General features: G+C 46.2%; 1 protein-coding gene across 1 annotated transcript; it reads right to left on the bottom strand.

The window, feature by feature from the left end:
- Positions 1 to 1,377, bottom strand: LOC120676163 (NDR1/HIN1-like protein 13). Its single transcript, XM_039957386.1, has one exon. It carries the CDS (start codon positions 1,253 to 1,255, stop codon positions 323 to 325), a length of 933 nt encoding a protein of 310 aa, XP_039813320.1. The 5' UTR covers positions 1,256 to 1,377; the 3' UTR covers positions 1 to 322.
- Between the last annotated feature and the right edge of the window lie 13,895 nt (positions 1,378 to 15,272).

The following is a 15,272-nucleotide window of genomic DNA, read 5'->3' on the forward strand; positions in this document are numbered from 1 at the left end:
TTACATAATTTTTTTGTAATTATATGACAAAATAATAATTACCAAATACAAATGAAAATATTACAATATTTTACAGGGTCACTTTTATGCAACTAATCCAGGCCTACTAGCAGAAATTTTGAACGAGGAACCAAACCGGCAGGAATTTACTCAGGATTGGATGGGATGCAGAAGGTGGAGAAGGAAGAAATGGAAACCATATAGTCTATACTCCAATAAATCATCCACATACACTGTTGTCAAGTGAGAAGAGAAGCAAGAAAAAAGAAAGAGAAAGTTGAAACGAAATTTTTTCTCTCTACCCCCGCCCAAACCAAATCCATCAAAACGACCAAATCCAGATCTTGATGCGGACCTTACACTTTGCGTCCGTCGGCGTCATCTTCCCGCCGCCGGAGGAAGAGGACGGCGAGGAAGAGGAGGACGTCCGGACGACCGACCGCGGGGCCCGCCCGCGGGCCGGCGCCGGCGAGGCGGCGACGACGACGGTGGGCTCGGCGTCCGGCGCGGGGGCGGGCGCGGGCGGCGGGGTGGGCTTGGCGAGCCCCGCGGAGAACCCCGCGCAGAGGACGCGGACGTTGATGCGCTTCGACTTGAACCGCCCGATCTGGAACCCCACCTTGGCGTCCATCTCCGCGGACATGGCGTGGGACTTCCTGGATCTGAGCGCGGCCGCCTGCACGGGGTCGATGGTGGCCGCGGTGGCGGAGGCGGCGCCGCGGATGACGGTCGTGTTGCCCGCCGCGTGCAGGAACCCCGGGACCACGCCGTCGCCCAGGGGCGCGCCGTCCGCGGCGAAGGACGCCGCCATGTCGCCGTACGCGAACGCGATCTTCTCGTTCGGGTTGCGCGCCGTCACCGTGAAGTCGATGCGGGAGGTGAGCGCGTCGGAGTCGGACACGTTCAGTGCCGCCAGCCGCAGCGAGGTCACCGCGAAGCTGGGCGGCTGCGGGCGGTACACCACGTAGAACACCCCCGCGGCGATGGCGCCCAGGAGCACCAGGCCCACCAGCACCAGCGTCAGCCACAGGCAGCACGCGCAGCACCACCCGCGCGCGCTCCGCCGGGGGCGCCGGGGAGGGGGCCGCGACTGCGCGGGCTTCGGCCGGTACATCGGCGGGGGAGGAACGCGGCCGCCGGGCAGCACGGACGGCGGCGCTGGCCGGGGCGGCCCCCCGGCGCCGCCGTTCGCCGTGCCGTTGGTGGCGCGCACGGGGACCGGCTTCGAGGCCGGCGCGTACGCGCGGTCGCCCATTGCTTCAGCCTCCGGCCCTCGCGGCGGCCTCGCTTCTTGGCTGCCGCTGCTGCTGGGGGGAAGGGATGGAGATGGAGCACAAGTCCAGAAAGGGGTGAGGAGTAAAGGAGCTGCTAGCTAGGACTGTGGCCATTTATATATACACTGTATATATTTTTGTGTGCTTCCTTCTTTTCCCTTCTTTTTCTTTTCTTTCACTCATCCCCTGCTGCTGCTACGGGTCACCCGGCCTCCTTGTAGATGAGCGAGGAAGGGACGGTTTTTCTGGTCTTTCTTTATTGGTTTCCCGGTTATCTTTTTGTCTCGAGCAAGTGGTGAGAAATACTCGTATGCTTAAACTTGTTTAGATTTAGTGATATAACAATCAAGGAGTAGATGCTATTAATTAATTATGCTAAAATTAGATTTCTCATAGTTCTCACATATTTTTATAAATATATAAGGTTTATGTTGATGTTTTTGATCATACCACAATGATAAGTAGAGTGGTAATTTTATAGCGCGCCGTCGTATTTAATATTGATACCATAAGTTTTGCAAAGAGTGATGGTACGGCCACAAAATAAGTAATGATAGACAAAATAAGTAAAGTAAGAAGTACTTTGTGGATACTTTTATGCTGAAGATGTTGACCTACCTTTTATTTATTATGGATATAAGGGTTGTGTGATTTACTTTTGTTTAACACAAAAATGTAAAATGTGATTTTGGGTTCTTATTAAGAGATCATGGAGGGACTTTTTTTTCTTTTCTCCGTCTCAAGATATGCTGGAATGCTTGATCTTGTCTGGGTTTAGTGTGGTAAATCGAGGAGCATATCATGATTAGAATTCCTAACAAAACTCTATAAACATGCATATCATGAGATTTATGTTGTTTTTTGACCGTGTCATAGAGATGGGTACGTACCGATAATATTTGTAGGCCATATTGTATTTAACAATATAATGTCAAATATGCTTGCAAACAGTATTACTAAAGCGACAAAATAATAAAATTATTAAATTAAGACATACTCTGTGGATGCTTTGCATTGAAGTTGTAGCTTCTATTTAAGGATAACAGATGCGAAAAGGAGATATAAAGACTATGTGACTTATGTCTGTCTAATAATAACAAAGACGTTACATATTACGGATGTGATGATGACATAAGAGATAGCAAAACCGTGCCGGCATAGCTAACCTACAAATGCCATATAGCCAGCTTTCCAGTGGGGTCAACCGACCACGTTGAATTTTGGAAAAAGCAATGATAATCACTGATAGTAGTTGTTAATAATGCTTGATAACCCCATCATTTGATATACATGACCCCTGCGAACTTTTATTCTATCTCTACCCCTGAATATAGCAAAGTGAAACACACCATTATGTACTACGCATTTCCAGAAGATGGATCTTTAGCGACCCTTTAACAAAAATTTTGCGAGTCTTTTATGTTTATTTATTGTCTTCTAGTAGATTAGAAACTTGATGTTTTCTGTTGGAAGCAATTGTCCTCGTAGCAATATTGCTAAGGCTAAGCTTTCTTTAGTGACGCTGATGGGATTGTCCTCTTACTTCAAGATAAAATGATACATTAAGATGCAAAGATTAGAGCATCTCCAGTACACTACTTATTCCTCATATCCTATATTTTCTCTCTCTCCATTATCAATAACACTTTTTATATTTTTTATAGCAACTGCTGTAGCAGATTACTCAAAGGATAGGGTGGAGAGAGAAACCCCCTATATTTAAGGGAGAGGGAGGTGTGTTTTGGCGATTACCAAATTTTTTTAGTATTAGCGATGGAATTGTTAGTCTGCTAGAGCACCTTCCATTATCTAAAGGATAGGCTTTTGGTATTGGGGAGAGAGATGGTAGTCTGCTGGAGATGCTCGATTTAGGTTCGTAATCACCACGATGATGGTAAACAAGTGGGGTCATGATGTGGGTGGTGACTGAAAGTAACATGAAAATATAAAACCATTTTAGTGGAGAAGAGGACGGAATATGACATGTTCTTTTTTAGTTACATTAATAATATATTGTGCGAGATGATTTGAACCTTTTCTACTAACGGAATAAAAGCAAGATCTCCATCCACCCCCGCACAAACCTTGTTCAAGATGAAAAGGGGAAGAAATCCTACGTCCATCGAATTGCTTGTACACATCTGAAACATTTAAATACCATTCCGCATCATCTGAAAACCGGCACTTCTTGGAGCCAGGCTCATGACTCCACCATTATTTACCTCATGAAAGTATGAAACTTACCCGAAAGGCTTCGGTTGCTAACTAATTATAGCTACGTGTCGAGCCCAGGCGCGCCATGGAGTACCATACTGTTCATTAGCTTTAGCAATGATGATTTAGCATCGCCATTAGAGAGTGTCAGGCCATTAAACCAAAGCCCCCCGGTACAAGCAGGCGTACAGTACTCCAGCCGTATCTAGACGGCGCGCAGTACCAGTACCACCACCACTACCCTAGCTGTACGCGCGTATAGGTCCGTCCAAAGCTCCAGGCTCGCACCCATCGGTCGCGTACAAGCATTCGCGAGTCCGGATCGAAAACCGGAGGCCGTGTACTGCCGCCGTCTTTTGTACGTATGCGCGCCCGGGCCCGGCTCATGAATACGCGCGCGCCGCATGATTTCCGGGCCGGCCGGGCCCACCGCACAGCAGGTAGTAGGTATGCGTACGTGTACGGGGAGCCAGCTGGTTTATACGGGGCGCGGTCGAGTAGCCGGTGGGGGTGCCGCGCGCGGCGCCCGCACATGGAGACGGGGGCCCCCAGCGCCCCCGCGCATGTGCGCCGGCGCGGGCGCGCGCGGCGGACGGCGGCGATGGGGCGGCGCGGGGAGCCCGGGATCGTATGCCATGCCGCGGCGGCGGCGCAACACGAGGTGGCGGCCGGCCGGACTGGTGGGGAGTTTTGGAGTGTCCGAGTCTCAACTCAACGGATAGGCGAGTGGGTTTTTTCGTTGTCTGATGAAGACACGCGTGAGCTCGATCGGCCGTCGTCCGGTCGTCCCTGCCGCGTGACTCCGAGGCCTGCTGTGTGCCTGGGCCGTCGCCTCGAGCCCTCGAGGCTCGAGTAAGCGCAGCTTAATGTTTGTTTCATTCCCCCCAGATTCTGCAGCATTATAATATAGTTGGTAATCTTGTGTGGAGTTTGTCTTGCGTTTTGTATCTATTAATTTTTTTCTTTGTTTTCATACAGAATATCATCTTGGACAAATGAAGGCAAAGTTAGCAAAAGCTGGGGACACAACTATTGGAGCCTCCGAAGGTAATCGATGGATCGAGAAACTACATCAGCATCTTGAATTTTCGTTTATAATATTTTTGCATTGTAATTTGAGTAACTCATTAGATCATCAAGTAAAGCTGTTAGGTTGATATTTCTTCATTCCTTCAAAACTTTCTAAGTGGTAATATAGTACAAAAACAAAAAGGCTAAGTCGTATTTACATGGGAGTTCCTTGCATTTGCTTCGTCACACCTGACTTTTCTTATTTTGGGCATACAGGGTTCCAGTGGAGGAGGAGATGGTTTTGAAGTCACAAAGTTTGGTCCTGGTCGTGTTGCACTGATTGGATTTCCCAGGTCTACCACCTTTTGCCTGTGACTTGAGTACTGTAGAATGTTGTGTTTCAATCCTCAGTTTCTACAATTGGATCTGTGACATATGTACTCTGTTGTGTTTAATTGTAGTACAGTGTATTTGACATACATCATCTGCTGCCTTGTACTTTCGAGGCATTTATGTCTGTGAGCCTTGTACTTTCGATGCATTTATGTTTGTGAAACTAACTCTCATAACTATTGCCTTGTATATCTATAAATTAGAAATGTGAATAATGATGAACTGATCCGATTCGTATTTTATGCCGGACGTTCCTTTGCTTAATACTACTGTGTCCCTTTCTTTCATGTAAGTCTTACTAACATAAGCTGAAGTTTAATTATTTTTGGTGATGCAAAGCATAAAATGGTCAATTCAGTCAACCTCTCATATTATAATGTCAATATGTCTTGCGTGTTTTGACCAGCGGGATATATTTTGCAGTATTGGAAAGTCAACTCTTTTAACTATGTTGACCGGGACACACTCTGAAGCTACATCATATGAGTTCACAACCCTGACTTGCATTCCTGGAATTATTCATTACAATGATACCAAAATCAAACTTCTTAATCTCTAACAGAACGTGTAGACTCACACTCCGTCTTCAGAGTCTTCTTCATCAGCCGTTACATCTCCCCCCGGAAAATGAGCTACAGTTATTTATAATATATAATAAGTAAACAAAAGGGACACACAGAGAAAGGGACATACCTAATCAAATGATGTGCTTCAAGATAGGCAATGACGAAAGCTATAACGACGCCCCCCCTCCCCCCAACGGTAAAAGCAAAGGTGCTCTCCCGTCAGGACGTGAAAAGAAGGATAAGGGGAGCATTTCACTATAGTACGTGATCTTCTTTTGACTCCAGGGGCGGATCCAGCGTGGGGGCAGGGGGGGGGGGGGGGCTCGAGCCCCCCTCCCCCATGCATCACATGGAGCCCCCCCGGGATGAGGTAGAGGAAGAAGAATATGAGGAAGAAAAAGAAGAAAAAGAGATGGAGGAAGAAGAAAGAGAAATAAGCCCTCCAATGTTCAATTCTTGGATCCGCCACTGTTTGACTCGCATAAACAAATGTAACTGGAGCATAAGCCTCAATCAGATGCAGCTTTTTTAACTAGAATTACAATGTAGTCTGATGTGATTTTGCAAGGTCATCGAGGTGGTAACTTTCTTTAGGCATAATGAAAAACTAAATACACATCAGCTCATACAATGTGGCTGCCTTAATGTCATAAGGGGATCTAAACATAAAGAAAAAAAAGATCTAGTTGGGTTGACCGGTTCATATTGAACAATTACACGATGTTACTTCTTTTTGTTAAATATATCCATGACAACCCAACACATTAATTAGGACATAGGCATGGCAAGCCAAGCATTACACAGTGGCGGCCGGGGGTGAATTTCTTTGCAAAAACGTGTACAGATTTATCAACTTGATATCAATCGACCTTTGATTATTATCTACATCACGGCCCTCCATATCTAGTTTGAATCTGCCAAGCAAGTTTTGTGATGTTATCATAATAAATGAAGGCTTATTAACTAGTACGTGGCAATTATACATAAGCCGAAACTGTTTCCATTTCCTTAAAGTAAGGATCACCATAAGCAGGGGTGTAGCCATAGGGAGCACCCAGGGGCCTGGCCCCCCTATGGTTCCGAAATTTGTATTGAAAATTTGATCAAATTTTTAAATAAATTAGCACGATTAGCCCTACCTAATAATAAAAAAAATAAATTCGTGGCTAGGACCTTGACCATAAACTTGCTAGCCTTAGTGAAATCAACGGTCTCAGTTCCATCCTAGCAATGTGTGTGAAAAAAATAGAGTGCTTCCCACCACTTGCATCCTAAGCCCTCATCGCACAAATCGTTCTTCCTCCCTTGTACATCCATACACCGATACACGTACGCAGGGCAATGTTCGCTGCCGGCCGCTTAAAAAGACAACGTCCTTTCCGTATGCAGGCATTCTGCAGGCTTGGGCGCAGAGGATCTCACGGCGGCGCCGTTAATGGGACTGGCGGCAGGCGAGACGAGCTGAGATGAGGCGAGGCGATAAGCCGATAATGCTCGCCCCGTTAGATTAGCGCGCATAATCATTTCGGCTGGGCGGGTAGACAGAGACAGGGACAGCGTGGCGGGGCCAGACAAGAGTCCTCGCGGCCTTCCTCCTGCATCCATCGTTTCCCAAATCCCAAGTCCAACAGAGGACATGCAGGTCTACCACCATTGGAGTAACATGGACGCCCTCGTTGACCAGGTCAGGGGCGACCACGACAGCCTGATTGTGTTCCACCAATATGGAGTAAAAAAAGCGATTTTTTTTTTACTCCTGTCAGCTGCTGCTGGTGGCTAGCAGTCGGCAAGTAGTTCCTTCAGTTTAATATATATTGCTGCTAATAGTATATTTTATTTTTGCGTCTGCGGGTGCCACTCGATCAGCTTAGTGCTGGCATCAGATAGATAGCCGCCGTCAACTGATTAGGTAATTAAGGTGTTAATAATGTTACGGTAGCAGCAACTAACACGTGATGGATGGTATGGTATCCCAGGTTGTGGGTGGCAGCGAGGAATCGAATGCGTGAGGGTTGAGGACGACTTATTATGGCAGTTTTAATGTAAAGTTTCATGGTAATTATGTCAGATAAGTTATATAGTGATGAAACTCTCCTCACATCTCATAAAACCTTATTTTTTTTTCGCTTTATCATGTCAGCAAAATTGTCGATATTTAATACTATAAAATTCTACATAAATTTTTTAATTGAGACTAACCTTAGTTTTCAACATTGTATCGTTGGCAACAGAATTTATAATATAATAATGGATCGGACGTCCGCCTTCTACCGTCGTATTCACTACGGGAGACTTCAAAGCACACGGCAAAGCCCTATATGCACACGGCAAAAGGCTTTGCCGTGTGCCGCACACGACAAAGAGCACACGACATTCAGACGTCGGCAAAGGCATCGTTTGCCGTGTGCCATTTATCGGGCAAACGGCAAAGCCTTTGCCGTGTGCCAAAACTGACACTCGGCAAACAATTTTCCAAAAAAATAAAAAAAACATCGGCAGCCGCTGCAGTGGCAGTGCCGGCCACCACAACCACGCCGCCGGCCACCGTCACCACCACCACGCCGGCCCGCCAGGAGAGGAGGCGCCGCCGCTCGTGGTCTCGCCGCCGCCGCCGCCCGCGGATGCCCCCGCCGGCCAGCCAGGAGAGGAGGCGCCACCGCTCGTGGCCGCGCCCCCGCCGCCGCTGCCCCTGCCGGCCGCCGCCTCCCACGGGCGCCCCAGCCGGCCGTGGCTGGGCCGCCGACGCCCACGGGCACCCCCGCCAGTCGGCATTCGGGGCCGGGCCGTCGCCTCCCGCGAGCGCCCCAGCTGGCCGTGGCCGGTCCGCCGCCCATGGCCGCGCTGCCGCCGCCCCGCGGGCGCCTCCGCCGGCCGCCGTTTGGGGCTGTGCCGCCGCCGCCCGCGGGCGCCCCCGCCGGCCGTGGCCGGGCCGCCACCTCCCGTGGGCGTCCCCGCCGCCCATGGCCACGTCGCCGTTCGGGGCCGCGCCGTCCGGGGCCGCGCCGCCGTTCGGGGCCACGCCGTCCGGGGCCGCGCCGGCCACCACTCGGGGCTGCGCCGCTGCAACTGTCGGCAGAGATGGATGGGAGAGAAATGTGAGGGGTGGGAGAGAAATGAGAGGGGGCTGATCCGGTGGTGGAGGAGGGGACCAATAGTAGAGCCCCATTTGAAGGGATGGATTGATGACATGGCATCTTTGCCGTGTGCCCAATTCCAGCCCACGGCAAAGTTTTATTTTTCTAAAATTGTTTGAAATGTATTTATTTAATTAAATATAGCAAATAAATACAAAAAATTCCAAATTTTAATATGGAGTACCACATGTTGTATGTGAAGAGTAGAAAAACTTTCGAAGTCGAACTCAAATTCGACCGTCACTTTTACTCCAAACTTAACTGCATCCTTCTCAAATCTCCGAGTCTTCTCCAGAGATGTTTCCATTTGTAAGTATCGTACGTGAAAAAATTACAAAACCTACTCAATTTTTTACCACTGCCTCCACATATGATATAACGAGGTATTGACAAATAACATAATTTTCGTGACCGTGTTTTCTAGACAAGATGTTGATAATTTTTTTTCATTTCACGTGTAAGGCCTCAAACTGAGCTAAATAACATGAATATTATTTTTTCACTCATTTTATTCTATTATTTGAATAACTTGCAGTTCAAATATGACTTGATTCAAAAAATTGCTCGAAATGCAATTAATTAGTTATATATAGCAAAAAAAATTTAAAAATGTACCCAATTTTAACTTGGGATACTACATGTTGTATGTGGTGGGTAGAGAAAGTTTCGAGGTGAGAAGAGAAAAAAAATTATAACTTTGCCATGTGCCGAAAATAACACACAGCAAACTATTTACTTTGCCGTGTGCAAAAAAAAGCACATGGCAAAGTCTTTACCGTGTGTTTTCACCGTGGCACACGGCAAATTGACTCTTTGCCGTGTGTCCGACAAAAAGCACACGACAAACAGAGAGGCACACGGCATTCTAGCAATTTCCTGGAAGTGATTACCGCTTGTTGGTCGCCAGTACACTCTGCTAGTGCGTGCGTTCTGCCTTTTGGTGGGTTGGGTCGTGTCGGGTCCACTTCACGGCGTGTGTATACATGGCTGCCCACAAGGCCGCCACAAGCTTAATTTTGCGAAGAGAGACTAGCTGCTGTGTGAGAAATCGTATAAATTATTTCGACTAAACTGAATTATCATTCATCGATCAACCTAGTTTAAGTGAAATAATTCCAGTACTCCCGGTATACGCCTTAAGCATCGTCCATGATCAACTCGCATACCGTTTGTACATACCATAGCAACCATCACAAGAATACATATGAGTGAAAAATTTTAAACTTTTGATTACAAGTAAAGTCTTAAACATCTTACAAAAACTCATGAATTCAAACTATAACATTAGCAACTAATCATTCGGGTTTTCTGCAATTAAAATGGTTCTTTATAGCTAAGATGTATTGTCGGTCTAGGTGGATATCTATAATGTTTTTCTTAGGTTCAGAGCTAAAAGGCAGCGGAAAGTTAGAGAGTATTAAGAAGTAATAACGATGTCCTTGCCCAAGACACCATTTGCATAAAGTTTGAGTGACTTCCACCATACATCGCATTGCCGGTTTCGGCGGGTTGACCATGTCCATCACTCCCTAGAAGAAAACCTACAAAACAACTTAAAGGCAACACCGTAAATAAATTTTGAACTTACAGGACTTATCCATAATAAAATACATTTGGTGGATGCATGAGACTAGTCAAGTTTTAACAATGATATATAAAAGTGTCAGCATAGATCATCAAGTGAATAAGCAAAATATATGACATCTATATTTCTATGTCAAGCACCAATACAATTGCATAAGTAAAGTGATCATGTAATCATGAGCTCAATCTTTCATGAACTCCGTCATGAGACTCTACATTGGAGCGAACCTCAAAGAGCGTGCTCAATGACCTAGAGCGTGGCTATTGCAATAGGTTAATGCCCTGCAGGGGTGTACAAATTTTTCCACATGACACGAGACCACAAGCCATACTATCCGTCTGTCCGTAAGCAATGATTCACGTGTCAACGTTCGCATCCATCTCCAACGCTGAGACGAACGTCCGTGATGGACAGGTGCAACGGAACCGTCAACTACATCCCATCACAAACCGCGCCGAATCTGCTCGGTGAAGGGTGATATGGTACGGAGCTACTTGGGTGGTTTCCAACCACTCCCACTAGTTCTAGGCCTACACGACTAGTTACATGACACACGAGTGGAAGGTATGCTCCATTCTATAAATCCGTGCCACATCAGGTACTCTGTGGACCTGGGTCTGACAAATATGCCTTGTCATACATATTGTGCAATTTGAGAGTGCCATTTGAGGAAATTTATTTACTTTGCAAAAAATTGAAAAGCTTTGGATGAGAAGTTAAACAAGGAATCAGTAAGTCGTTCTCCACGTACCTCTCCACCTCTCGACAGCACAAAATAAGGAACAAGCAAATGCCCCATAAAAACTAAGATAAAATGGACAAGTTCATCGTGGACAACATATTTAATTCATTTGTCGCCTGTGGAAACTTGATATCCTTCCACAAGAAGCATTCGTTTTACTCATAAGGAACAATTTGATGAGAAACACATTGAAACAGTTGGCCCAGGTGACTACAACGATTCGGTTGGCGTAGAACCATTTATCGGGTATCAACATTAGGGAACCCAGGAGTAGACGGGAAAAGGTGCCATATGTTCTAATCAGGATGGTGATTAGGACGTTAAGCTCGCCTCGCTCGACCCCCGGAAGGAAGAGTTCGCCTCACCCAAACCAAGGGGTAGGAATATGGATATTTATCCATCATAAATTGGAATGGGCCATGCATGATGTATATTCTGCGAGCTTGATCTTGTTCATCACTAGGATAGTTCCAAATTTGACAGCGTAAACCAGGATCACATTCTACAATCAGAACACTAGCATTTGAATTTAATCTCTGAACTTTGAGTGGAGCAGAAGCTAGATCTTCTTCTAATTCATTTTATTCTAATTGAGGATTTTGATCAACTTTGTCATTATCATTTTGGCCTTCCACTTCCACAGATGCCCTCTTGTAGAAAGAAAGGAGTGAAGGTTTCTTTTAGGTTTTGCCTACAGGAATTTACTTTAATTTCATTAAAAATCCTATGCTAATATAAGACAAAAAATAGTTCAGGGGATATGTCTCAAGAAAATAGAACTTGCAGAATGCAGACTTGCTTACATTGGATTGAGTTGGAGGAACACGAACATGCTCAAGTACCTCACCAGCGTCAGCGGCCGCCATCGCCGTGCAGTCTGTGGCCTGCTTGCTATCGGCTTCCATCGTGGCAGGCAGGCAAGGCGGCGTCGGGGCAGGCAGGTGAGGAGGCGTCAAGGCGAGAAGAAAAGAAACATCACGACAAGAAGCGATATACTGTAGAATGAAATGAAGTGTCGCCCGCAAGGATGCTAGTGAACGCATGGGCCTTTGCCCTTTGGGCTGGTCGGATAGGCCTTCTTGGCTTCTTTTCTCCCTATCGGCTTGCACACATAGCACATGGGCTATTTCTTTTTTCCCTAGTGATCAAAAGATAAGGGGTACAAAAAAGTTTTTTTGGGGGGGGGGGGTCTATGCCCCCAGCCCCCCTCCCCCCAAGCTCCGCCACTGGCTGCAAGTAAAAGTCGCATGACCATTATCATTTTTCCAACTAATGTAGGTATGTGCTTTCTGCTAAAGTTCGCAATCCACAAAGAACATTATCATTTTGGAGTAAAGAGTTATGACCAAAATACGAAGTACTATGAAAGCTGATTTCTGGAAGCAACGGTTCATCCGGTGATCACCGGTTACACCGGTGCTCAAACTTTGGTCAAATGAGATGATCTTCAAAAAAATCTTGTAGAGAATTTCACAAGCTTTCCATAGAGTACATGATCGTCGAAAATGGAGTTCGGAGTAAAGAGTTATATATGGCCAAAATATGAAGCACTGTGAAGCTGATTCCTTTAGCACGAACCCACAGATCCAGATCGCCGGGTTGGATTGTTTTCCATGGAGGAAGATTCGAAGAGGGACGAGGACGACCAGGGCAGACACGGCAAAAGAGATGCTGCAAATGTAACCAATTACCTCCGGGTTCGTCATGGCGGGCGGCTCCTGTCTGCTTTGGCTGAGGGCTGCGGGCTCTGCTGCGAGCTGCGGGCTCTGACCAGAATTTATATAGGAGGCTCTGACCGGAATTGGTACCTAGAAGATATTGATTCCGAGGTGTAGGACTCTATAGGATATTTGATTCATGGGCATGTGCGCAGTCCAGCCGGCGCCTCAGCAAGTCTTGTCACTATCAACTCACTAGTAAGCATGGCGGTGCTAACACTACAGAAAAATTTGAGACATACAAAAACATTTGGTTGCATTGTCAAAAACATTTGGTTGCATACGAGGTGGCGTACTATAACAATTAGGTTCAATGGCGTACCAAAGGGCAGGAGAGGAGGCGTCAAGGCGAGCAGAAAAGAAACATCACGACAAGAAGCGATATACTGTAGAATGAAATGAAGTGTCGCCCGCAAGGATGCTAGTGAACACATGGGCCTTTGGCCTTTGGGCTGGTCGGATAGGCCTTCTTGGCTTCTTTTCTCCCTATCGGCTTGCACACATAGCACATGGGCTATTTCTTTTTTCCCTAGTGATCAAAAGATAAGGGGTACAAAAAAGTTTTTTTTTTTGGGGGGGGGGGGGTCTATGCCCCCCGCCCCCTCCCCCAAGCTCCGCCACTGGCTGCAAGTAAAAGTCACATGAACATTATCATTTTTCCAACTAATGTAGGTATGTGCTTCCTGCTAAAGTTCGCAATCCACAAAGAACATTATCATTTTGGCAACTAATGTTGGTATATATGTCCGTCTGGCAGCACATAGCTATCTACAAAGAACAATAATCCCCTTTGCCCCGTCATATAATATGCAAAGACACTAATATGCATAAACAGGTAGTTGCAAATGCTAGGGTGGTTGTAGATCCGATAACCTCGGGGTTTCAATGATTGCCCAAGGATGGCATTGCTGCTGGCTGATGGATGAGTTTGCTAGCTAGGTTCAGTCGGGCGGGAGTTAATTTATTGAAAGACACGAGCGAGAAAATGAGGGCCTGTCGAAGTCATCTGTGTAAGGAAAATGGCCCAATTAGGCCATTGTTTTGTGATTTTGGTGATTGAATAACAACGCAATCAATGGGACTAATGAGTTTGTCAAGTAAACATTATTAGGTCCCAAGGATGAATACAAATCCCTAGCAAAACAAGAATTAAAGAAAGAACTCAAAGAAATGCTGAATTTGTTGAAGTTTTACATGAAATAGTAGCACCGGTTAAACTGATACATTAAATTGGTGCCCAAAAATGGATCTAATGACATGGACTTCTGGATATCCTTGTATAGATTTTCATAAGCTTTCCATAGAGTCCAAGATCATCAAAATTGGAGTTCGGAGCAAAACGTTATGACCAAAACATGAGAAAACTGATTTCTGTGTGGCACCGGTTACACCGGTGCTCAAACTTTGGTCAAATGAGTTGATCTTCAGTAGAATCTTGTAGAGCATTTCACAAGGTTTCCATTGAGTACAAGATCATCAAAATTGGAGTTCGGAGTAAAGAGTTATGACCAAAATACGAAGTACTATGAAAGCTGATTTCTGGAAGCACCGGTTCATCCGGTGATCACCGGTTACACCGGTGCTCAAACTTTGGTCAAATGAGATGATCTTCAACAAAATATTGTAGAGAATTTCACAAGATTTCCATAGAGTACAAGATCGTCGAAAACGGAGTTCGGAGTAAAGAGCTTTATATGGCCAAAACATGAAGCACTGTGAAGCTGATCCTTTTAGCACGAACCCACAGATCCAGATCGCCGGGTTGGATTGTTTTCCATGGAGGAAGATTCGCAGAGGGACGAGGACGACCAGGGAAGACACGGCAAAAGAGATGCTGCAAATGTAACCAATTACCTCCGGGTTCGTCATGGCGAGCGGCTGCTGTCTGCTTTGGCTGAGGGCTGCGGGCTTTGACCAGAATTTATACAGGAGGCTCTGACCGGAATTGGTACCTAGAAGATTTTGATTCCGAGGTGTAGGACTCTATAGGACTAGAAGATATTGATTCCGAGGTGTAGGACTCTATAGGATATTTGATTCATGGGCATGTGCACAGCCCAGCCAGCGCCTCAGCAAGTCTTGTCACTATCAACTCACTAGTAAGCATGGCGGTGCTAACACTACAGAAAAATTTGAGGCATACAAAAACATTTGGTTGCATACGAGGTGGCGTACTATAGCAATTAGGTTCAATGGCGTACCAAAGGGCAGGTGAGGAGGCGTCAAGGCGAGCGGAAAAGAAACATTACGACAAGAAGCGATATACTATAGAATGAAATGAAGTGTCGCCCGCAAGGATGCTAGTGAACACATGGGCCTTTGTCCTTTGGGCTGGTCGGATAGGCCTTCTTGGCTTCTTTTCTCCCTATCGGCTTGCACACATAGCACGTGGGCTATTTCTTTTTTCCCTAGTGATCAAAAGATAAGGGGTACAAAAAAGTTTTTTTTTGGGGGGGGGGGTCTATGCCCCCAGCCCCCCTCCACCCAAGCTCCGCCACTGGCTGCAAGTAAAAGTCGCATGAACATTATCATTTTTCCAACTAATGTAGGTATGTGCTTTCTGCTAAAGTTCGCAATCCACAAAGAACATTATCATTTTGGCAACTAATGCTGGTATATATGTCCGTCTGGCAGC

The sequence above is a fragment of the Panicum virgatum genome, chromosome 5N (genome assembly GCF_016808335.1).
Source record: "Panicum virgatum strain AP13 chromosome 5N, P.virgatum_v5, whole genome shotgun sequence".
Classification (NCBI taxonomy): domain Eukaryota; kingdom Viridiplantae; phylum Streptophyta; class Magnoliopsida; order Poales; family Poaceae; genus Panicum; species Panicum virgatum.